General features: G+C 39.7%; 1 protein-coding gene across 7 annotated transcripts in view; it reads right to left on the reverse strand.

The window, feature by feature from the left end:
• mast4 (microtubule associated serine/threonine kinase family member 4) overlaps positions 1 to 18,966 on the reverse strand; it is a 155,253-nt gene that overhangs the window by 84,116 nt on the left and 52,171 nt on the right. Inside the window, exon 1 of one of the 7 annotated variants that reach the window (XM_061733950.1) lies at positions 8,282 to 8,378. The exons of the other annotated variants lie outside the window; for them this stretch is intronic. Coding sequence (XP_061589934.1) covers positions 8,282 to 8,320 — 39 coding nt within the window. The 5' untranslated portion in view covers positions 8,321 to 8,378. Of the gene's footprint in view, positions 1 to 8,281; positions 8,379 to 18,966 lie in introns of those variants that run through there. 7 annotated transcript variants of the gene reach the window in all.

The raw sequence follows: 18,966 nt of genomic DNA on the forward strand, positions 1-18,966 counted from the left end.
CAAATTGTCTGACCCAGCAACAACAACTTTCAAGAACTTGTAGAAGGCCAGAAGAAACCACTGCCTTGTGTTAAAAGTACTTACATCCAAGTTTAAAAGTAATTTTAAACTTGGACGTAAAGCACAGCAAATTGATGCTGACCTTGTCGCTTGGGCTGGCGGTCAGGGTTGGACCTGTTGCAGTCAGGTAAGCCTGCCACCAGAGGTGGACAGACTACTCGACCCCAGTACTTGAGTAAGAGTACAAATACTACTGGTCAAAATTTACTCCGTTACAAGTAAAAGTAGCTCAGTCAAAATATTACTCGAGTAAGAGTAGAAAAGTACTTGCTTTTAAAAGGTACTTAAGTATCCAAAAGTAAATGTTTTTAAATGTACTTTAAGTAAGAGTAAGAGTAAGAGTAAATTTCTTATTTTCCACATCAGTAAATTACTATATCTTTTCTAAATTAATTTAAGGATCTTTTAACTCTTGTTTCTGAGAATTAACTCTTTGAAACCAGCTGCACTGATGTGCTGCTTTTAGAACCACAATGTTATATAAAACCTGCAGAAACACCAAAAACAAATCAAATGAATGGGATCATAAGAGGACAGCAGATGATGCAGAGTTTATTAACAATCATGCTTGTGTCCATAGGATTTTAGGGAAGAAGAAAAAAAGAGCAGACCTGAAAGTAACGAGTACTTTTCAACCTTCCTAGAAATTTACTCGAGTAAAAGTAAAAATATTTGTCTTGGAAATGTATTCAAGTAAGAGTAATAAGTACCAAAGAAATCTAATACTCAAGTAAAGTACAAATCCTCTGGATATGTACTTTAGTACAGTACTCAAGTAAATTTACTCCGTTACTGTCCACCACTGCCTGCCACCAGTAAGAAGTATTCCTTGCAGGTCCCAGAATACTTCTTGCATGGATCCTGGCTCTATCAGCCAATCTAGCCACGCAAATCCATTTGCATATGTTTTTCATATTATTTACATAATATGAAATTAACATTAACAATATTATTTAAGCCCATGTATACAATTAAGTTGTACCGGATTTACAACTTTCCTGAAACATTATTTATAATTAGAAATAAAAAATTTAAAAAAATCAATATTACAATTTTGAATATCTAATCAGCTGCCAAAGTATTGCAATATATTGTCATATCAATATTTTTTCCCCACCCCTTATATGAACCCAGGACATTTACAAGACGATCACAGTTCTGTAGCTTCATGCTCAAGGAGAAGCAGCCTGCGGTTAAACTCACTTTAACCTTCAGCATTATCTAAACTCACTGTTTCAAATTCAGATACCTGACATGTATCAGAAGATAAAGAAAGGTCAAAGAAATCACTAAAACCAATTATCTTTTCTGCACACGTGTAGTAAAGGGAGCTGATAATGCCAAACAATGACCTTCGGGATAAAAGAAAGTGTCCTAGAAATTTAAATTTAAACAGTTAATGAACCGACTTTTGATCGCACCGAACCAGCACGAGAGCTCTCGAGTATTGTTAGTAGTGACGACTCCATCAGTAAACCCAAACCTCCCGTCTCCAGTAATTCCATCGTTTCTCCCAGCTCGGCCCAAGAGATATTGATTTTTTGCCGCAGCAGGAGGAGGATCAACAACAGGAGCATGGGGAAACTATCTGAAAGCTTTGCTGATTAAATCTGTTTGTGCTTTTAGCTGCATGTTAAGTGTCATAAATGTTTAATCCTCCACTTCACTCGGAACCGAGAGAAAAAAGCCCTTGGTACGAGACTGACCGAGCATCTGATTTCAGTCTCATTTGTTAAAATAATTTACTTTTAAATGTCACAACCACAGAAACCTTACACCAGAGCTGTGGTTACACTAAACATTTACAGATCTTTTTAACTTGATTTTAACTAACAAGAGCGTCATCTGATACAGAACATCAGAGGAAATAATGTAGTTTTATTGACTACATTTGCTTCCAGGGAAATGATCAAAGGGCTTTATTTCACAGAGTCGGCTATGTATTAATGAATGAAGTGAAGAAAAAAGAAACATCTTCAAGAATGACTTGAATTATGATTCATTTATTCACAGATTTCACTTTTTAGATTTCACTACTTCTCAGCAACAACTCTGCAAAGATACAGACAAAATTGTAAAATAGAAGTAAGCCACCTGTTGAGGAAAACCTTCGACAGGTGGTAACCTATTCACAAAAATTGATGATTATTTCTAATTGGTCTTCAAAGGTGGTTTAACTTTAACTAACTGGTAATTTTGAATTGAGTGCAAAGATTGTCCAAATGATGCGTCACAGAAGAAAACTGTACAACTCACGCTGAGGTTTAATGGATTAGAGAATGTTTTACGCAAAAATTGGCCTTTCATAAGATGGTCCTGGTTATGTTCAGCTCTTCTTTGTAAATGAAGTCCCAACGATAAACATAATCAAAGCTTTTGATCTTGTTAAAACACATTTAACTGCTGACAGCCAGAGATAAATAAGTCATAATTTAAGACATTTTAAAGGCCATGACACAATGCATAATGTTTAAGCAGCAAACATTCAAACTTCCAGTTGAATCGTTGCAGTACATCAACTGTCCGCTGGGGGCTGCCTCCAAAACTAAGTCAATGTCCATTGACATCCGTGTTAAAAATGTCCATGTTTTATATCCATGACAAACATACGGGGCCGATTTAACCGATTTAACTTGTTTCAGAATTGTAACCGCAAAAAGAAAAAGGCGTAACTGAGAAAGACAGTTTGGAAACAGAAGCTATGAAGAGGCGGAGAAAGAAGATCACACTCTCGGTTAAAGATTTTGATTCTTTCTAGGTTTTGGTTTTCAGATTTCAAGTTTTTATTCATTGTAGATTTGATGTTGAACCGACACTGTTAAATGTTGCTTGATACTGGTAATATTTTAGGCACAAATAACACTGACAGGAAACTGAAACTTACACTATTAATGTGAAAAATGCATAAGATGCACACCATTCCTGCAGAAAATAAGCCAAAAGCAAGTCCACTCTCTCTGTGAGCAATGTCTGAACATAAATGAACACTTGAAAACTTTAATCTGCTCAATCTGAGTCTGCTCGTGGAAACTTGTTACCAGAAGTTGCTATTGTACCCAGTTAAATCCCCCATTAATGAAGCTTTTTATATAATCTGCATACAAATTTGAATCATACCAAGATCCTCAGTAGCAAAGTAAAGAGGGAAATCATTCATTTAAAGGTTAGATCAGAAAAAATGCTAAAAGCACAGATAAGGAGCGTCAGGGTTTAATCAATATGCTTTGCGAGGGTGAGAATGTGGTAATATATTCTCCTAAAGTGTTTTCCCAACAGATGAGTTGTTCTGCATTTTCATTTTTTCCACAAGAAGCAGTTTTCCTCCTGTTTTGTTTCCGGCATCAGTGAAGAGCTGCTGGTACTGACAGAAACTCAACATTCAGCTCAACGACACGGTACGTCTAATTTTGCTCAGAAAAACCAAACCGCCTTGACCCTTTCGTTCCTTTCAGATGAGATATTTTCTTTGTTCACTTCAGTAAAGTAATTTGTTTTCAAATTAGCACAAAACAGAAACGCGTCAACGCCTTCCATTCTTGTCAGAACCTAAGTCCCACCTACTGTTCTGCTAACATAAACTGTTTACTCGTCGCGCTGTCACGTTTCGTTGTTCAGGCTCAGTCTCTCCAGTCGGATCGTCCTGCGTCGCACTAATGGCTCTTCGGAGACAAAAAATGCCGCCGCACTCGTTTGAGCAGCTACCTTTTATTACAAGACGCTATGAGAGAGATGTCAAAAGTGAAGTGAGGCCCTTGCAGAAATGCAGTAGTTTCTGCGCCCAATTAAGATGAATGACGTGCACAGCTACTATTGGCATCATTAAATCCCAAACAAGTCCTAAAAACGTAATCTAACAAGGCAGCGGTGCAGTTACACAAACCACGAACCTTGTGAACGGTCCAGACACGACTCTGAAACTAAAACAAGGTGAAGCTCAAAGTCGGAGCCCTTCAGCTAACGCTTTGCAGTGTTTCTGAGGACCCAAAAACACCCAGAATGCAAATTTTGGACATTTTTGTCACATTAAAAAAAAAAACCTCCAACACTTGTTTGATCATATAGTAATGCAAAAGTCGTGTGAAGGCCTATGCCATCTGTCTGTCGGCGCTTCAATCATTCGTACGAAGCAGAAATGTAATAAAAATGATTTTCACAGGATCAGTTTAGCTTTTTGGTTTCAGACAAACAAAGAAAATACACTTGAAGCAAGTGAACCAAAACGACAGAGGCTGGAGGAGCAATTTATCTGCAGAACACAAACAATAATCCTTCATTATGTCGGGAGGTCAAAATATAAATTCTGCACATTCATTGAGCATCGATATGCACACACAGCTGTTCTCCATGTTTGAAGGTTGAGTCAAGAATCAGACACCTTCAAACCGTCATCAAATCCACAAACATGTACCCTATTTCATGTTTTTAGTTCAGTTTTAAAGTATTTGTTAACAACTGGCTCTCGTGACAAATGAGACAGATATCAGAAAAGTGCTCACAATGAAGACAGATGTTTAAATAAGCTCTTATTTGGTTTTCCTGCTGATAATGTCTACTGGATAAAAGCCAGGAGGCCGTTAGCTCGACATAAAGCCTGGAAACACTTGCCAGCAGATAGACGGAGCTGGTACTGCTGACATTCCAGTTTCCAGTCTTCATCGTTCAGCTGAGCGTAACAGTCGATGCTTCACGTGCAACCACGGACCGTATAAGAGGTAAACGCAGCCACGGTCACCACATTATTGTACTGAAGCCTCCAGTTCTGACCACGGTTGTCTTGGACTGTTGGTCATATTGCTTTGGTATTTTTTGTATTTTTATTTTCAACCCGTAGCATGTAATTGTCATGAGCCCACAACGCAGGCAGACAGGCGACCTGCTTGTCAGGAGTCGAGTCAAAGTGAAACCACATCCAACATGAAATGATAAATTACCGTATTTTCTGGACTATAAGCTGCACCTGCATATAAGCCGCATCCGCTCTATTTTTAAAAAAATAATAAAAAAAGATATACAAGCCGCACCTGCATACAAGCCGCATCCGCTCTATTTAAAAAAAAAAAGATATGCAAGCTGCAGATATTTATTTTATTAGATTAGATATTTACTACATGTACAGAAGGATTTTGAACTGTAAATGATGTACATGTTTGTACGTAAATACATCCTTTCCTAACGGTGTCTTTTAACACGGCAGCAACTGCTGATTAAAACGGGACAGAACCAAGAGAAAATAACTGGTATTTATTTATCTGTTTGAAATCTGCTTCTACTTCTATCTGCTAAAGAAGAAGTAGCGTATTCTTCTTTGCATTTATTTTGTCTTAGTTTTGATTCTAATTCCGGTTAGAGCGCCCCCGAGCGGTGGAAGAAAAATCCACAGAATAGCCGCACCTTTGTATAAACCGCACGGTTCAAAACCTATGAAAAAAGTAGCGGCTTATAGTCCAGAAAATACGGTACCTGACATTTACGTTCACCCTCTTCCAGTTTTAAGACCTAGAGCTGAACTTCTGTGAGATATAACAGCAATATGAAACTTGGTGTACGCATTGTTTAAACACTGCTTAAATACTGTTTTGTTCTTTAAAATTAACTGCACGAACGCATGCAGCTGTCACCCATTAGTGGCGTTAATGCATCTGAAACTCTGTGGAGAGACTCATGAATTGTGGCGGCGTCTCCTGTTAGCAGAGCTCCACTGACTCGGGCTGATTATGATGTTTCAGAAGAGCGAAGGCTTATCCGACACGTGTGGACATACGGGTGACATTCTCTCCAATTAAGCAAAATAAATGAAACCATGATGTAGGTTTGTACATTTTACATAGCTGACATATCTGACCACACCAGAGCTTTTTGATCCGCTGTGGAGATGGTCCGGCAAACTTGCACAACCGCACGGTCAGACACGTTTCAGGTGTTGAACAACAAAAGACTGCCTGCAGATGAAACCAAATAAATATTCTCCAGCATTTATTAAAGTCAGCTACTACAAAATGCCAGATAAATACATTAATCTGCCAATTCATTAACTGCTGTACCTCTAAATCCGTGTGCCAAATTTCAAACTTTATAACATACATTTAAGATACTGTCAAAGAGTTACAGTAAAGTAAAGTACAACTCAAAAAATACTAAGCATCCATCTGATAAATTCTCATCTTTAGGTAAGATTTCATCTATTTCTTGTTGAAATTAACAGAAATATAGCTGTTCTAATAAACAGACTAGGGCTGGGCGATATATCGAGATTTTAATATATTTCGATATATTTTCAAACACGATATGGTACGAGACAATATCGTTTATATCGATTTAAAAAAAAAAAAAAAAAACACAATTACATTTTTTTTTTTTATGATTTTGATATAGCTTATTTTGTGACAAATTGACTTGAATGTTTTATTTGAGATTTGCACAAATGTTTTGTTATTTGCACAACTGTCAACCTCAGTGGAAAAGTCTGCCTGTTACTGTCTACATTGTATTAATTGCACAGTGTATTTTAATTTAATTGTTATGCAGGAAAGGGATATTTGTTTTATTTTATTCAAGAAGCATTTTTATTCTATATATGCAGGCAGTTTATTTTTATTTCATTTGTTTTATACATGTTGATATTGTGCAGACCTCTGTTAACAAAGGAACCTGTGTGACATTTGGCACGAGGCTTTGTATTAAAACTGACTGTTTTTTTAAGGGTTTGCTTCAGAAAAAAATGAAGCTAACAGAGATGCTATGCTATAATGCTTTGGGGAAAACCCCAATTAAGGCACAAAAAAAATATCGAGATATATATCGAGTATCGCCATTTAGCTAGAAAATATCGAGATATGACTTTTGGTCCATATCGCCCAGCCCTAAAACAGACCAACTCCTACTCTCCAGATCTGCATATTTTTTTATCATGGAAACACAAGAGCGGCAGAAAGTTGCCAAAGTCAAATCTCACGCAGACATTCAACATTTTTCCAGTAGCCGAAGGACACAATCCTCTGCGGCGTAAATAGTTCAACCCTTACAATCCGCTCAAAATAAACAAAAGTCCGACGCAGGTGATGTCATCGTTTTCCTGTTCTGAGGATAAACGGGAAGTTGTGCAGCTGAACCAGCTACATTAATTTGCCTGACAAACTAACATCCTTGTTTCCCCTTTGAGCGTGAAAGTCAGACCGTGGCGGGGGCCGAACCACAGGAGCTCCTGTTGTTTTGGCTTGACTGATGCGTGTGGGGGAACATAGAGAGGTCTTGTGTGGAAGGAAGTGGAGAGGGGAGGTGGTAAATGTTGTCCAACAAATGAAACTAAGAGATTAGGGCAACTGTGCACAAAATTACTACGGGAAGCTTTTGATAAATGCAATTACAAAACCCATCATTAGTCTCCCTTGAGAAACCCGGAAAACTTTCAAAGAGCAGTAATTAAAAGTCACCATTTTCATAAAGATTCATAATCATGGAGGAACAAACTGTGATGAAAGTCAAATGCTACTGCCTCATGTCTGAAAGTGGAAAATGTACTCTCAAAAAGGCCAACATTTAGTGTGAAATTAAGCACATAAAACTAGTTTTTCTGGTTTAATTAATGAGCCAAGGCAGATTATGATTCCACACAAATGCAGTCACTCTGGCTGAATTTTAAACATGTTGATCGGTAACTTCATGCGGGGCCCCAACAAGAGGGAGTCAAGAGTTATCTAGCTTACTTTACCCAATTATGAGTCAAGTTTAACGGTGCTATTGAGGCGACTGAAGAAAGAAATCTTGGGGTAAAAATGATGGCATGTGCTGAGTAATTAAACAATTCAGACTAACACTTTGGGACAATAAGCTGTGGTATTGCATAAGTCACTTGATCAAATCTGTCACTAGTTATGGAGCGTTGTTCTGAACTCACCCAGCATCTCAATCTTTGTTTCGCGACCCTGAAGCGAAAACCTCACTGTGTGCTTAATTATCATAAAAAGTCAATAAAGCACAAGAAAGCCCTTCTCACAACACACACACTGATCAATCTTGCTCCGTGAGGACTGAGCTCTCGCTCCCTGCAACTCCCACAAATGAAATGTAATTAAAAAAAAAGAAAAAGAAAATACATTTCATTGGGAATTGGGACAGGAAGTCACTAGGGTTTCAAACATTTAGACAACCGTGCTGCGAGTGTTCAGAACTCTTCTCCATTCACGTTTTAAGATCATATGCACGGCGGTCTCTGCTGTCCTACCTGTAGCCCTCGTCTCCTCAGGATGCTGGACTCGTCCATGATACGGAGCCCCGACTTATCATTCCTCCCTACCGGTGCATGTCCATGCTGCACTGCCGTGCTCCTGCCTCCTGTTCCCTTCCTCCCTCCCTCCCTCCCTCCCTTCCTCAGACTAAATCTGATCTTAGCACCGGATAAACACTTCCATCACAACTTATCTGATTGGAGCGAGATAGTCAGCTGACACCTCCCCTTGTTCCTCTCCTCGGTAACTTCAGGAGTGAAGGAGGAGAGAGATGGAGCCAAGCGTTGCAATGGGAACGGGTGAATGGGAGGTGGCGGAGGGAGGGGGGGCAATAGGACCCCCAAGACTCATTTCTGTGAGCAGCCACGCTTTTTGGGCACCTCAGATGACCATGAAAATTAGAGGATATCCTTCCCAGCATTGTTCAGCTGCAAGCTCAAGTATGAATTCAGCTTCCTGCAGCAGGCAGCTCCCGCAGACCATCACAGGAAAGCTGCAAAAAAAATGCACTTGAAGGTTGTTCTAGTAAGAAATATCACTGCTGTATGAAAGGTTGCATTAAAAATAAAAGAAAAAGATTCAGGTGGGGGGTGGGGGGCAAAGCAAACTTGCTGTGAAAACACAACGAATGAGGAAATCTGAGCCAATTTACACACAGGGCACGCTTTTTCATCCCATACAAGCCAATACCGAGCCCTTATCATTGCTGAAATCAACCGTCACAACCTGTTACAGAGAAAACCACACATCCTGTGTCAATTTCCAACAATTTCATGCACGGCTGCAGCACCGCAGAAATGAGTTTTGAAGGACTCAGCAAGAAACTACCGGTCTTTGCTCTCACTAACGCGCAGTCCCCCCATCATCCGGAATTATTAGCATTTGTAAAATAAGTTGCTGTCACATATATCCTTGCAGGCTCACATTCTGCTTCAGTCTCTGTTTTCTTTGCTCCCCCCCTCCTTCCCTTCTTTTTCTCTCCCTCTCTCACTCAGCTCCATTCACTCTGCTTCTGCTCTGTGAATATTAAGTGGCTCCCTCCCATTCTCCTCATCTCCAACCAAGCTCAAATGATTTCTCTCGGTGGGTACGGCAGACGCTACAGCTGGTGCACAGGATTGTGGTACAGGTGAGCCCGTTCAACAAGAGAGGCGATGCTTTCTGCGCTTCCACGGCGACGGTCATTTGTGTTGCCGTGCCGATAAGGACGTCCAGACACACGCGCTTGTGTCTGGACTCAGCTCAGCTAATCAGCCTGTTTTTTGAATAAACCCCTTAAGACCCCGGTGGATTAGGATTACAGTCGTCAACTTTTTTCAGCTTGAACAATGCCCTCCAGATTACCTGAGGGGATTAAAGAATCCAGACGTGTTCAGCTGACGAGTCTCCAGTCATTTCTCAGCCTGCGGCTAATTGCTCTTTTAAGCAAAAGAGCAATTATGACATTTTCACACTGGACTGAAAATGAAGATGAGGTGCTGCAGAAACATGAAAGCTTCAGTTCAGCAACCCCACTGTTGTAATGAGAACCACTCCAACAATGTTAAACAATCATGTCATTAAACGTGAGGCAAATGCATCAAATCTGCAGCCCTTTCTGCGACAGGTAATCACGAAAGTCATATGTCCAAAGAAATTAGTAAACATTTACACTTCTTGAACAAATTTTGTTCAGGATGAAACTATGGAGGAGTTGAAACAAACCAGGGCTGCAAAAACTTTTATGGCTTCTATCAGATAATGTGAAGTTCTTCTCTATTCAGCAATTAATCACCATCTAACACGATGTCACAAAATACTGAAAGAAGACTGAAGTAACATCACATACTGATCCTCTTCCTAAAGAGCGCCCCCAGAGCATTTCTGTTGACAGAAGATCCTCACACAAGATGGCATAGCCAGTGATAAGTTTGTGCAATTGGGCCAATTTTAGCACCCAATGATCACAAAACGCTTAAAAAAAAAGATTTATGCCTTGGGTTGTGGATGATGCGTACACTTCAGACACAGCCAGAGCTGAGTGATTAATTCCTGTTTTTTGCGTGTAATACATTTTTTTTCTAATAACATTTTATTCTGAATTTTTCAAACCCAAAATCTTAATTCACTGTGGAAGTTTCAGAATGATTACTTTTATAAATGCAACATGTTTCAACATTCAGTCGATAATTAAGTTAAACAATTGTGATTTCAATACTGTAGTAACTGTAATGATTGTTTTCCATAAATCGAGCCTAGTGAGCATCCTAGAAAACGTAGAATCTTGGCTGCAGTGAACGTTTGTAAAGTGACTCTCAGATCTGTTGGCTAAATCCATCAAACCGTTCCTGAGATATGGCCTTGTGCAAACACCCACAGTGGAGCAACTCCCCACAGAGACAAATTTATATTTATGATCTGCTGGATTGATATTTGTCAAGTTATATTTGACAACTAGATAAAAACAAACAGATTTATAATTTGGTACTTTAAAAACCTCAAAGACACTCCTAAATGTGCCACCTTGTAATTTCTGAGATGTGCTCATTTTACATGTTATTTTCGGTGGAACAGGATTAAATATCCATTTTACCAGTAAATAGTGGTTTTAAACTACTTTCTTCTTTGTCACATTATGTTATCCAAGTAAAATACTGTAGTTTCTTGCTGCAACCTGGTAATTCACCTCTGGGAATTATTACTCCATCTATCTATCGTCCATCCATCCATCCATCCATCTCCCACCTAATCTTCCACAGCTCAAGGCAATTTATACAGATTGATTGTTTTAAGTGACAAATAGCCCAAACCCACAAGGATATTCACTTTTATGTCATAGTAACAGAAAAGAAACCAATATTTTAAAGAAGAAATGACACAAATGCACTTTTCTGTTAATTCCAATGCAGCACAGTGGACATATGTAGCAACTGAGGAAGAAAAACGTATATATATATATTTTTTTCCACAAAAACCAGACGGAGAAAAGCTGCTTTGAGACAGAGGCTTTGGGACGGAAAGTTCAAACCCGTGGCCTTGGAGCCGGGCCACAGAAAAGCCTCTGGGGTAAGGCCGGGAGGTGGTCCGTGACTCATTTCCTCCCGGCAGGTGGGCAGCTCAGGTGGGTTCCTCTGCCTTTGGAGAAAAAAGGGAGAGCTGGCCCTGAAAGCATGCAGGGAGCGCTGATTGAGTGACCCGCAGCCTCTGCCCTGCCTGAGCTTATCAGATGGAGAGATGACCTGCAGATATAAGGCGGGCAGAAGGGGGAACGCGGCCTGTGAAGAGTGCATTAAGAAGGAAAAACGAGTCAATTCCTTCCATACAAAGCTGTGCAAAAATATACGGGTCTAAAGCCAAAGGAGCTACAACACCTGCACGGCTGACCTTCTAACGGATGAAGCGAAGCTTTAAACCCCAACAACAAAGATGCAGAGATAGTAACCGAGATGAACCAATAGCTACGAAGCATCACCAGCAATACCGCTCTGGATTTTCACTTCTGCATAAATTGGGGTAGCCATGTAAATGTTTGCATTTATTAGATAAAAATTACGTCTGTTCGAGTCCATTTGACAAATCCGGTATTCTATTCCTTCTCTATTAATTTTCTTCTCACTAGAAGACGTTACACTGTCAGGTTTTAACACCTTCCTCGACAGAGAAAATTGCTTCCCTGACCGAGCGGACGGCGGGAGGCGAACGCCTCGGCTGTCAGAGACTTCATGTGCAGCGACAGTTTCATTTACATCCCACCCAGACGTTTACAGTAACATACAACCCTGTTTTTATTTGGGGGAAGTTAGATATTCGCTTGGAACACTCATTCATCATTTACATTTACTGTGTGTTTCTTCAGCGTTACACCTGTTCTTATTGGGACCAACAAAAAAGGAGAGTTTTAGGTTTTATCCTTGAATTTCAGGACGAGGTTATAAAAGACAGTCTAGACTTGAACTCCTCTTAAATATCAGTTAAATCTGGCAGGATTATTTTGACACCAGAGAACAAAAAGTGTATAAAGTTTATACTGATCAGAAAGACATTACAGGGTTCAGGATTATTTTCATATATTGTTTTTCTCTTTCTAATTAGGTTAGGATTATTTTCAACAACTGAACAGCCCTGGAGTCATGATTGGGAGAAGCACCACTGGGTGCAGTGCTGCCGTCAGATGACATACAAATACTATCTTAAATGGTGAAAAATGTTTCAGCGGTTATGACGCAGAGACTTCTCTAAATTCATATCTTGATTTACTGACATCCTTTGTCAGTGAGGATCTTACAAATCCTGTCATTTTTGTTATTAGTCCCTTTTCAATTACAATTTAAATTCATTATAGGCTGATCGAAACTATAATCAAATTGCCATCATGCATTTATGGTCAAAAAAGAGATATTTTGTTTTTGACTATATATGCAGTATGGTTCAGAGCTCATAAAGGATCATTTTGTAGCACATATCTGTGATAGAAAATTTAGCTTTGGCCACTTAAACCAAAACTACTGAGAGCAGCAAAATATAGCTTTGGCCCGACTAAATGTACAGACTGGCAGTGTGCCTCAAAAAGATTAACACTGACCTTAAAGATGTTCGTGTCTACTAGAATCGTAAGAATTAATCATCCTTTGTGCCTTAAGATCATGATGCTTCCTTTGTTTCATTGTCATTCTGCAGCGATACACCTTATGTATGTTTTGACCCTTTTGTATGCGACTGTTGGATTAAATCTACTGAACTTTGAAACATCTCTCTCAAGTCTTAATCTTGGCAATTTAGACACTCAGTTTAAGTCCAGTTGTTCACCTAGTTGGAAAGAATGTATTAAAGAGCGTTTAATCTCAACAAAAATATTTTTACCCCCATCCCACATCCAGGACACTCATTTCAACTCCTTGAACTGTACAGACCCGCTTCTATAGAAGAGCACCACATATAAAGACATGTCACAGTATCTTAGGATGGATGTCTTTGAACTTTTTCCAAAAGAAAAAAAAAATCTATCAAGTTTAGCACTGAATCACTCCTTTGTGCTGCTTATACAAATGTACTGTAGTAATTCTGGATGAGCTGTAACACGCTGCCTAGAAGTCTGTTCCAATCCATCGTGCATCTGTTTTTTGTGCACAAACTTTTGCAGAGAACCAGGCTCAAACCAAAAGACATGCAGATGAATGTCCTCCAGGTTACAACCACCACCCAGAGACCGAACAGCTGATTAAACAATACTACAAATTCTCAGCGTGCTGCATGTGTGAACTATGACTCATAACTAAGAGACTAAGACTTAAACTAAGAGAGTCTGTTTCCATTAGAGGTTTACTACTAAAAGAAAAGAAAAACAGCTGTTCAATCTTTGGAAATTACAGCATGTGGCATCTGCAAAAGGTTCATAGTTTATTACCCCATTTTATCTTGTTTTCATTGACATAAACTCCAGTTCCTTCCTCTGCGACACCCCCCCCCCCCCCCCCAAACAACCATGATATCAGCAAAGGACATCCCTGACAGACAATTACCAGCGAAAATGAGAGTCCACAAAGGCACAACATCAGGATTATGACAGTCTTATCTCCATATCGCACTAGAAGTGAATTATTGATTTTCTGCCAAAGACCATCACAGTCAGGCGAGATGTGCCACGCTGGTGAAAGAGCCGCGCACAGCCAGGAGTATGAAGGAGCGGAGGAGGTGAGAAAGACAATAACACAAGTCCAGTGAGACAAAGGGGTAAAAACAAGTCTGGCAGAGGTTAAACCTACAAGTTTTGTTTTAATTTTGTTCTTATTTTTGCTTATTATTGTTCTCCTTTTATAAAACGGGTGCATGCTAATGAAACAAAAATATTACATTTCCATAACTGTTTGTTATTTTCTATATTTTATGCTGTGGTTTAATTGCATTTGAGCAGAGAGTTAGATTTTTATTACTTCTGTCCTCATTTACATGCATTACAGTAAATGCAAGACAAGTGGTTGGACACTTGTTCACTTCAACTTTGGTCAAAAAAACAACAGTGGTTCATCCTCAGTGAGGAGGGGGGAGAGAACAAAAAGGAAAACTGGGAACATTTCGTGTGGAACCATCATAACATCAGCGAAAAATTAAATCTTGGTGTTAAAGTGACGGTAAACTTCGGTGAAACAGGAAGTTTGGAAGAAACATCATCTTCACGAGCCGTGTGTGCATATGCATGTATAGTGCACCGTGTTGGAGTTTAGAAAGCATGATGTTTGAAAGCGGGCCACAGCTACCACATCACGATCACGCAAGGTCACATACAGCAGTTGTGGAAGATGAAACATCAGATCACCTGGGCCATTAAATAAAAGGTCTTTAACGGTCAAACTCCAGACTGATCTTTTTCTTTCCTTTTTTAACCCTAACAGGCATGAAACAAGGCAATTGGACTTCCTTTTTCTGTTGTTTTCCCTTTCATACTCACTTTGAAGAGACTGGTGTGGAGTTTATAAGCTGTTGAGATCATGTCTAAAATCACTGACTTTCCCGTCACCTTTGTGGGCCGTCAGTGTCTTTGGTCTGCCGTTGTTTACTTGGTTTCGGTCACATCAATCCTTGGGTAGGACCGACAAGGCTGCATTCTGGGTGTTTGATGGGTGAAATCAAAGTGGCCCTCCTCGATTCACTGTTGGTTGATTAAAATGTGTCGTAGTTGTCTTCTTTTAAAATCAACTACAACAGTAAACTTCACGTACAATCTCATGTCGTAGCACTAGCAGTGTAGCTGTAGTTTGATCAGCCGACACCATGAAACCTTGAAAATTCTCCAATTCATTATAGCCACCACACTTCCACTGTGACGCAAGAAACCCACACCCAACACGCGAGTGAAGGGAAAATGCGTTTAATCGATGGCTGTGCTGAAGTGAAGATGGCCGTGAAAAAGTTGCTGGACTACATCGTATGCTATACTTCAGATAATATAGTACATGTAAGCGTTGTACATACTCAGTAAAACCCAACCTGTCCAGGGTGGACCCCTGCCTCTCACCTGTAATCAGCTGGGATAGGCTCCAGCAGACCCCCGTGACCATGCACAAAATAAAGCGGGTATAGAAAATAGTTGGATGGATGAATATTCAGTAAAGAAAGAAAAAAAATAAAATATTACAACTGTCCCAAACAAAGCTCTGAATATTCATTGTGATCTTGAAATCTCAAATTAAACTCTATATTGCCCTGAAATGTTGGCAAAGTTTTGTTTTTAAATAGTCACTTATTTAAAAAATCATAAAAGACAAGAATATGCACAGCCTGACAAGACCTTCACTGTGTCGCATTTTAAAAAGCAGGAATCAAACTCAACAACCAATTACAGAAAATCTTTGCAGACATGAATAAATCTGCCAGATCTGTCACTGTTAAATTTGACAATGCGTCATGCTATAACAGATTCTGAGTATACGCGCAGCGCATCCCCTCCCACCCCCCCACTCAGTCACTGTCGTCAGCTGCAGCTCTGGGCTTCAAAGTCACGTCAGTGAGACAAACGCCACTCTGCCTCTGTAACTGACAGGCGTCATCTTTTCCCATTTGAGCGTGACGTTTTTGACCAACCATTTTCTTAAAGTGACAAACAAAACTGCAGCGTCTATTTGGAGGCTTGAAAACTCATGTGTGCGTCTTTGTGCTCCTCGCATTATCTTCTCTCCAGCTTACTCTGGAGGCATACAGTGACTACTGATGAATCCCTGCGGCGTCGGTGCGGCCGACTCCAAAGCCCACAATTTAGATGTAGTAACGCGTTAGTCTGCCAGCTTGCGTCCACGGGTGATATTATCAGAGCAGCGGTCGCCGAGTTTGAATTTTCTCATGTTGTTAACTGCAGGCTCACAGAAGAAATGCAAACAGTGTTAACAGGACTGGGCAGATAGCTGTTCTGATTACATCTGCTTACGCATGGCCCCAAAATAGCAAATAAAACGCCTGCTAAAATCAGCACTTCAAAACGACATTCTGGTGTGAATACATCATCAAAACAATATTTAAAATTAAATAAAATAGATGAGCAATGTTTGATTTTACTGATCACAGCTTTCTGCTGAGCTGATAATGTTGTGAATATATAAACATAAATGTTTAGTGTGATTTCTCTTCATCATTTACATACGGGAGGTGTTTTTCAACTTAATCACAAATGCAGAGGTAGTTTTGAAAAAAAAAAGAAGAAAAAAACACTTTAAAAAAGCAATAATACATTTTTTGGTAGCAGACGAGACACTGGACTAGATTACATAATTAACTGCACGAAGGCAGCAGTGTTGTGTGATAAACCAAGTAAATCCCACTAAGTTCGCTTTCTGGTCCGGTCACAAACTGGGATGAGCTCTGGATTTGGAGAGATTGCAATTTCTTGATTCTTTTTAGTTTTTCAGCCATTATTTTGAAGCTGTGCCCTGTTGTATGAATCACTCTGATCCGACCTTCAGATGTCCTCACATTTTACTAAAATCTATAAAGAAAAATTCATTTTCAACTCATTTTCAACAGCAGTAACGTCCAGTAATGTCCTGCAGCGGCAAAACAAGGCCAGATCATCATCTAGGGGGTGGACTTGCTTCGATATTCCCTAAAACCGCCAACTGATTCATTCTACATTCTGAATAATCGTTGACACTACAGACTTGTGGACTCCAAATTGTTTGGATTATAATTGACTCGCCCCTCCAGACTGATGGGCAGCAAAATTCCATCTCAAAAATCACTTCTGATGCCTTCACTACTTTACAAAAACCTAAATGCTCCAGATTTGTCAGGTTTCATCAACTCAGGTGCATTTGCTACTTGTCCTTTCATTTCCTATGGAAACAAGAAAATACTCTTCACTGAATTTTGTTAAATAATAATTATACATTGCAATAAAGATGCATTTCCAATTGCAGGGAGCGGGGTGAAGCCTAGGAGGCTTGAACTGTAAACGGGGTGGAGTGATTCTCAGGTGTCTATGTCTTATGTCGTCAGTATGAATGGAGGGATGTTGGACCATTTCCCCCTCCGCCTGGGGGCTCCGACGGCGCCGGGGGCGCCCGTGGAGGTACGGTGGGGCCCATATGCCTTAGGTTTTTACCGGCATGGAATCAACCATTAATATGTGTGCAGACAAGGTAAAAAAAAAATAAAAAATATGACTAAGATCTTCCAAGTATAAGCCCAGCATATGAGCAACAAAACCGTACAAAACAGTAATGTCATAGCTGAAACAAGAATATATTCTATTGCAATTGATAACATTTATTATAATTTTCAGAGAATATAAAAAAAAAGGAAAAGAAATGTGGTCAGACTACCAAGTTCCCATTTCTCAGAGTGTCACAACTGGATTTCGTATTAAATACCCAACATGGTCAAAGCGGCTTGGTAATCATGATGGACAAAACGTCTTAGCTGACTAATGCAAATCTGTCTTGACAGAGAGAATATTTATCACAGGAGGAATGTATGTGTGTGTGTGTGGGGGGGATACATGGCTGAAAATGTCTCACATCTGTCCTGCTGAAGTGTCCTCATCTCATGACCTTCCTGTGGTGGTTGTCAGATTAATCTCTAAGAGGATCAATGGAGAATCACAATAAAAACAAATCTCACGATTCCAGGAAACGCAGTGATGTTAAGGATTCTCTCAGGTTGTCAAGCTGTAAAATGTAAATCGAATCAATGCATGAGCTGGAGGACTTATCCACTGCAGGAAAATTACGTTACAGGGGAATCATGTAATCATTCACACAGCAGGGCACAATAACCAAAATGATTAATTTCAAGCACAGGGAGACATGTATTTAAGATCCAAAGAGGCAGAAATGCACTAGTGCCCCCAAGTGTTCGGTTTAGATATCATGCAACTGAGGCAATGCGTGTCAGATTTTCACATGAGAGCAGCAACATATTTGGATTTTAAGAAATAAAGATCTAAATTATATCGTAGGAGAGTCAGGTTTTTTTGGCGAACCAGCTTACTGTGATATCATGAGCCGGCAGAGGGAAAGCACACCTGATTCAGTTCATGTTACAGCATCTTTTTCTGGCTCAGCCCTCTCACACATAACAGTTTTGAGGGTCAGTCAGCTGAAACCTCGTCTCAGTTCTCCCGAGAGCACCCTCACACATCTGCTTGCACACACAAACACAAGCCTCACATGCCCTTTATTGCATTAACCTTTTCTAAAACAGATAGCGAGCACGTACACAGGATGACTCATAGCTTAACATCATTGGATTAGTCTCTGCTTTTGATTGCATCTCACTCCTGAGACAATAAGATCACGGCTGCACTCTGGAGTATCTGTCAGAGTGACCAGAGGAAAACAGCACAAATGCTCTGAAATTCGTCTTTGTCCTTGTGACACGATCTGCTTTGAGATGGAGGCACTCGGACAGCTACAACAAACAGGCTTCATTTCATTTTTTTTTTTTTTATACAGCAAATGTTGCATTTCAATGCATTTCAAATTTAACATAAATATACAGCTAATTAATCTGTCCATCTTTGAGAAGCAGCTGATGTAGCGTGAGTTGTAATCATATTAAAAAGCTCATTGTTAAATTAAATCAGTGCAGTGAGGACTTTTATCACCTGACAGATGACAGAAATTTACAAAACATGGATATTTTTCATTAAACTACAGGTCAACAAAAATACATCAAATTAGAAGTAAAGTGTGTAAAAACAGATATTTAGTGTACT

This window comes from Cololabis saira, chromosome 11 (genome assembly GCF_033807715.1).
Source record: "Cololabis saira isolate AMF1-May2022 chromosome 11, fColSai1.1, whole genome shotgun sequence".
In the NCBI taxonomy this organism is placed as follows: domain Eukaryota; kingdom Metazoa; phylum Chordata; class Actinopteri; order Beloniformes; family Belonidae; genus Cololabis; species Cololabis saira.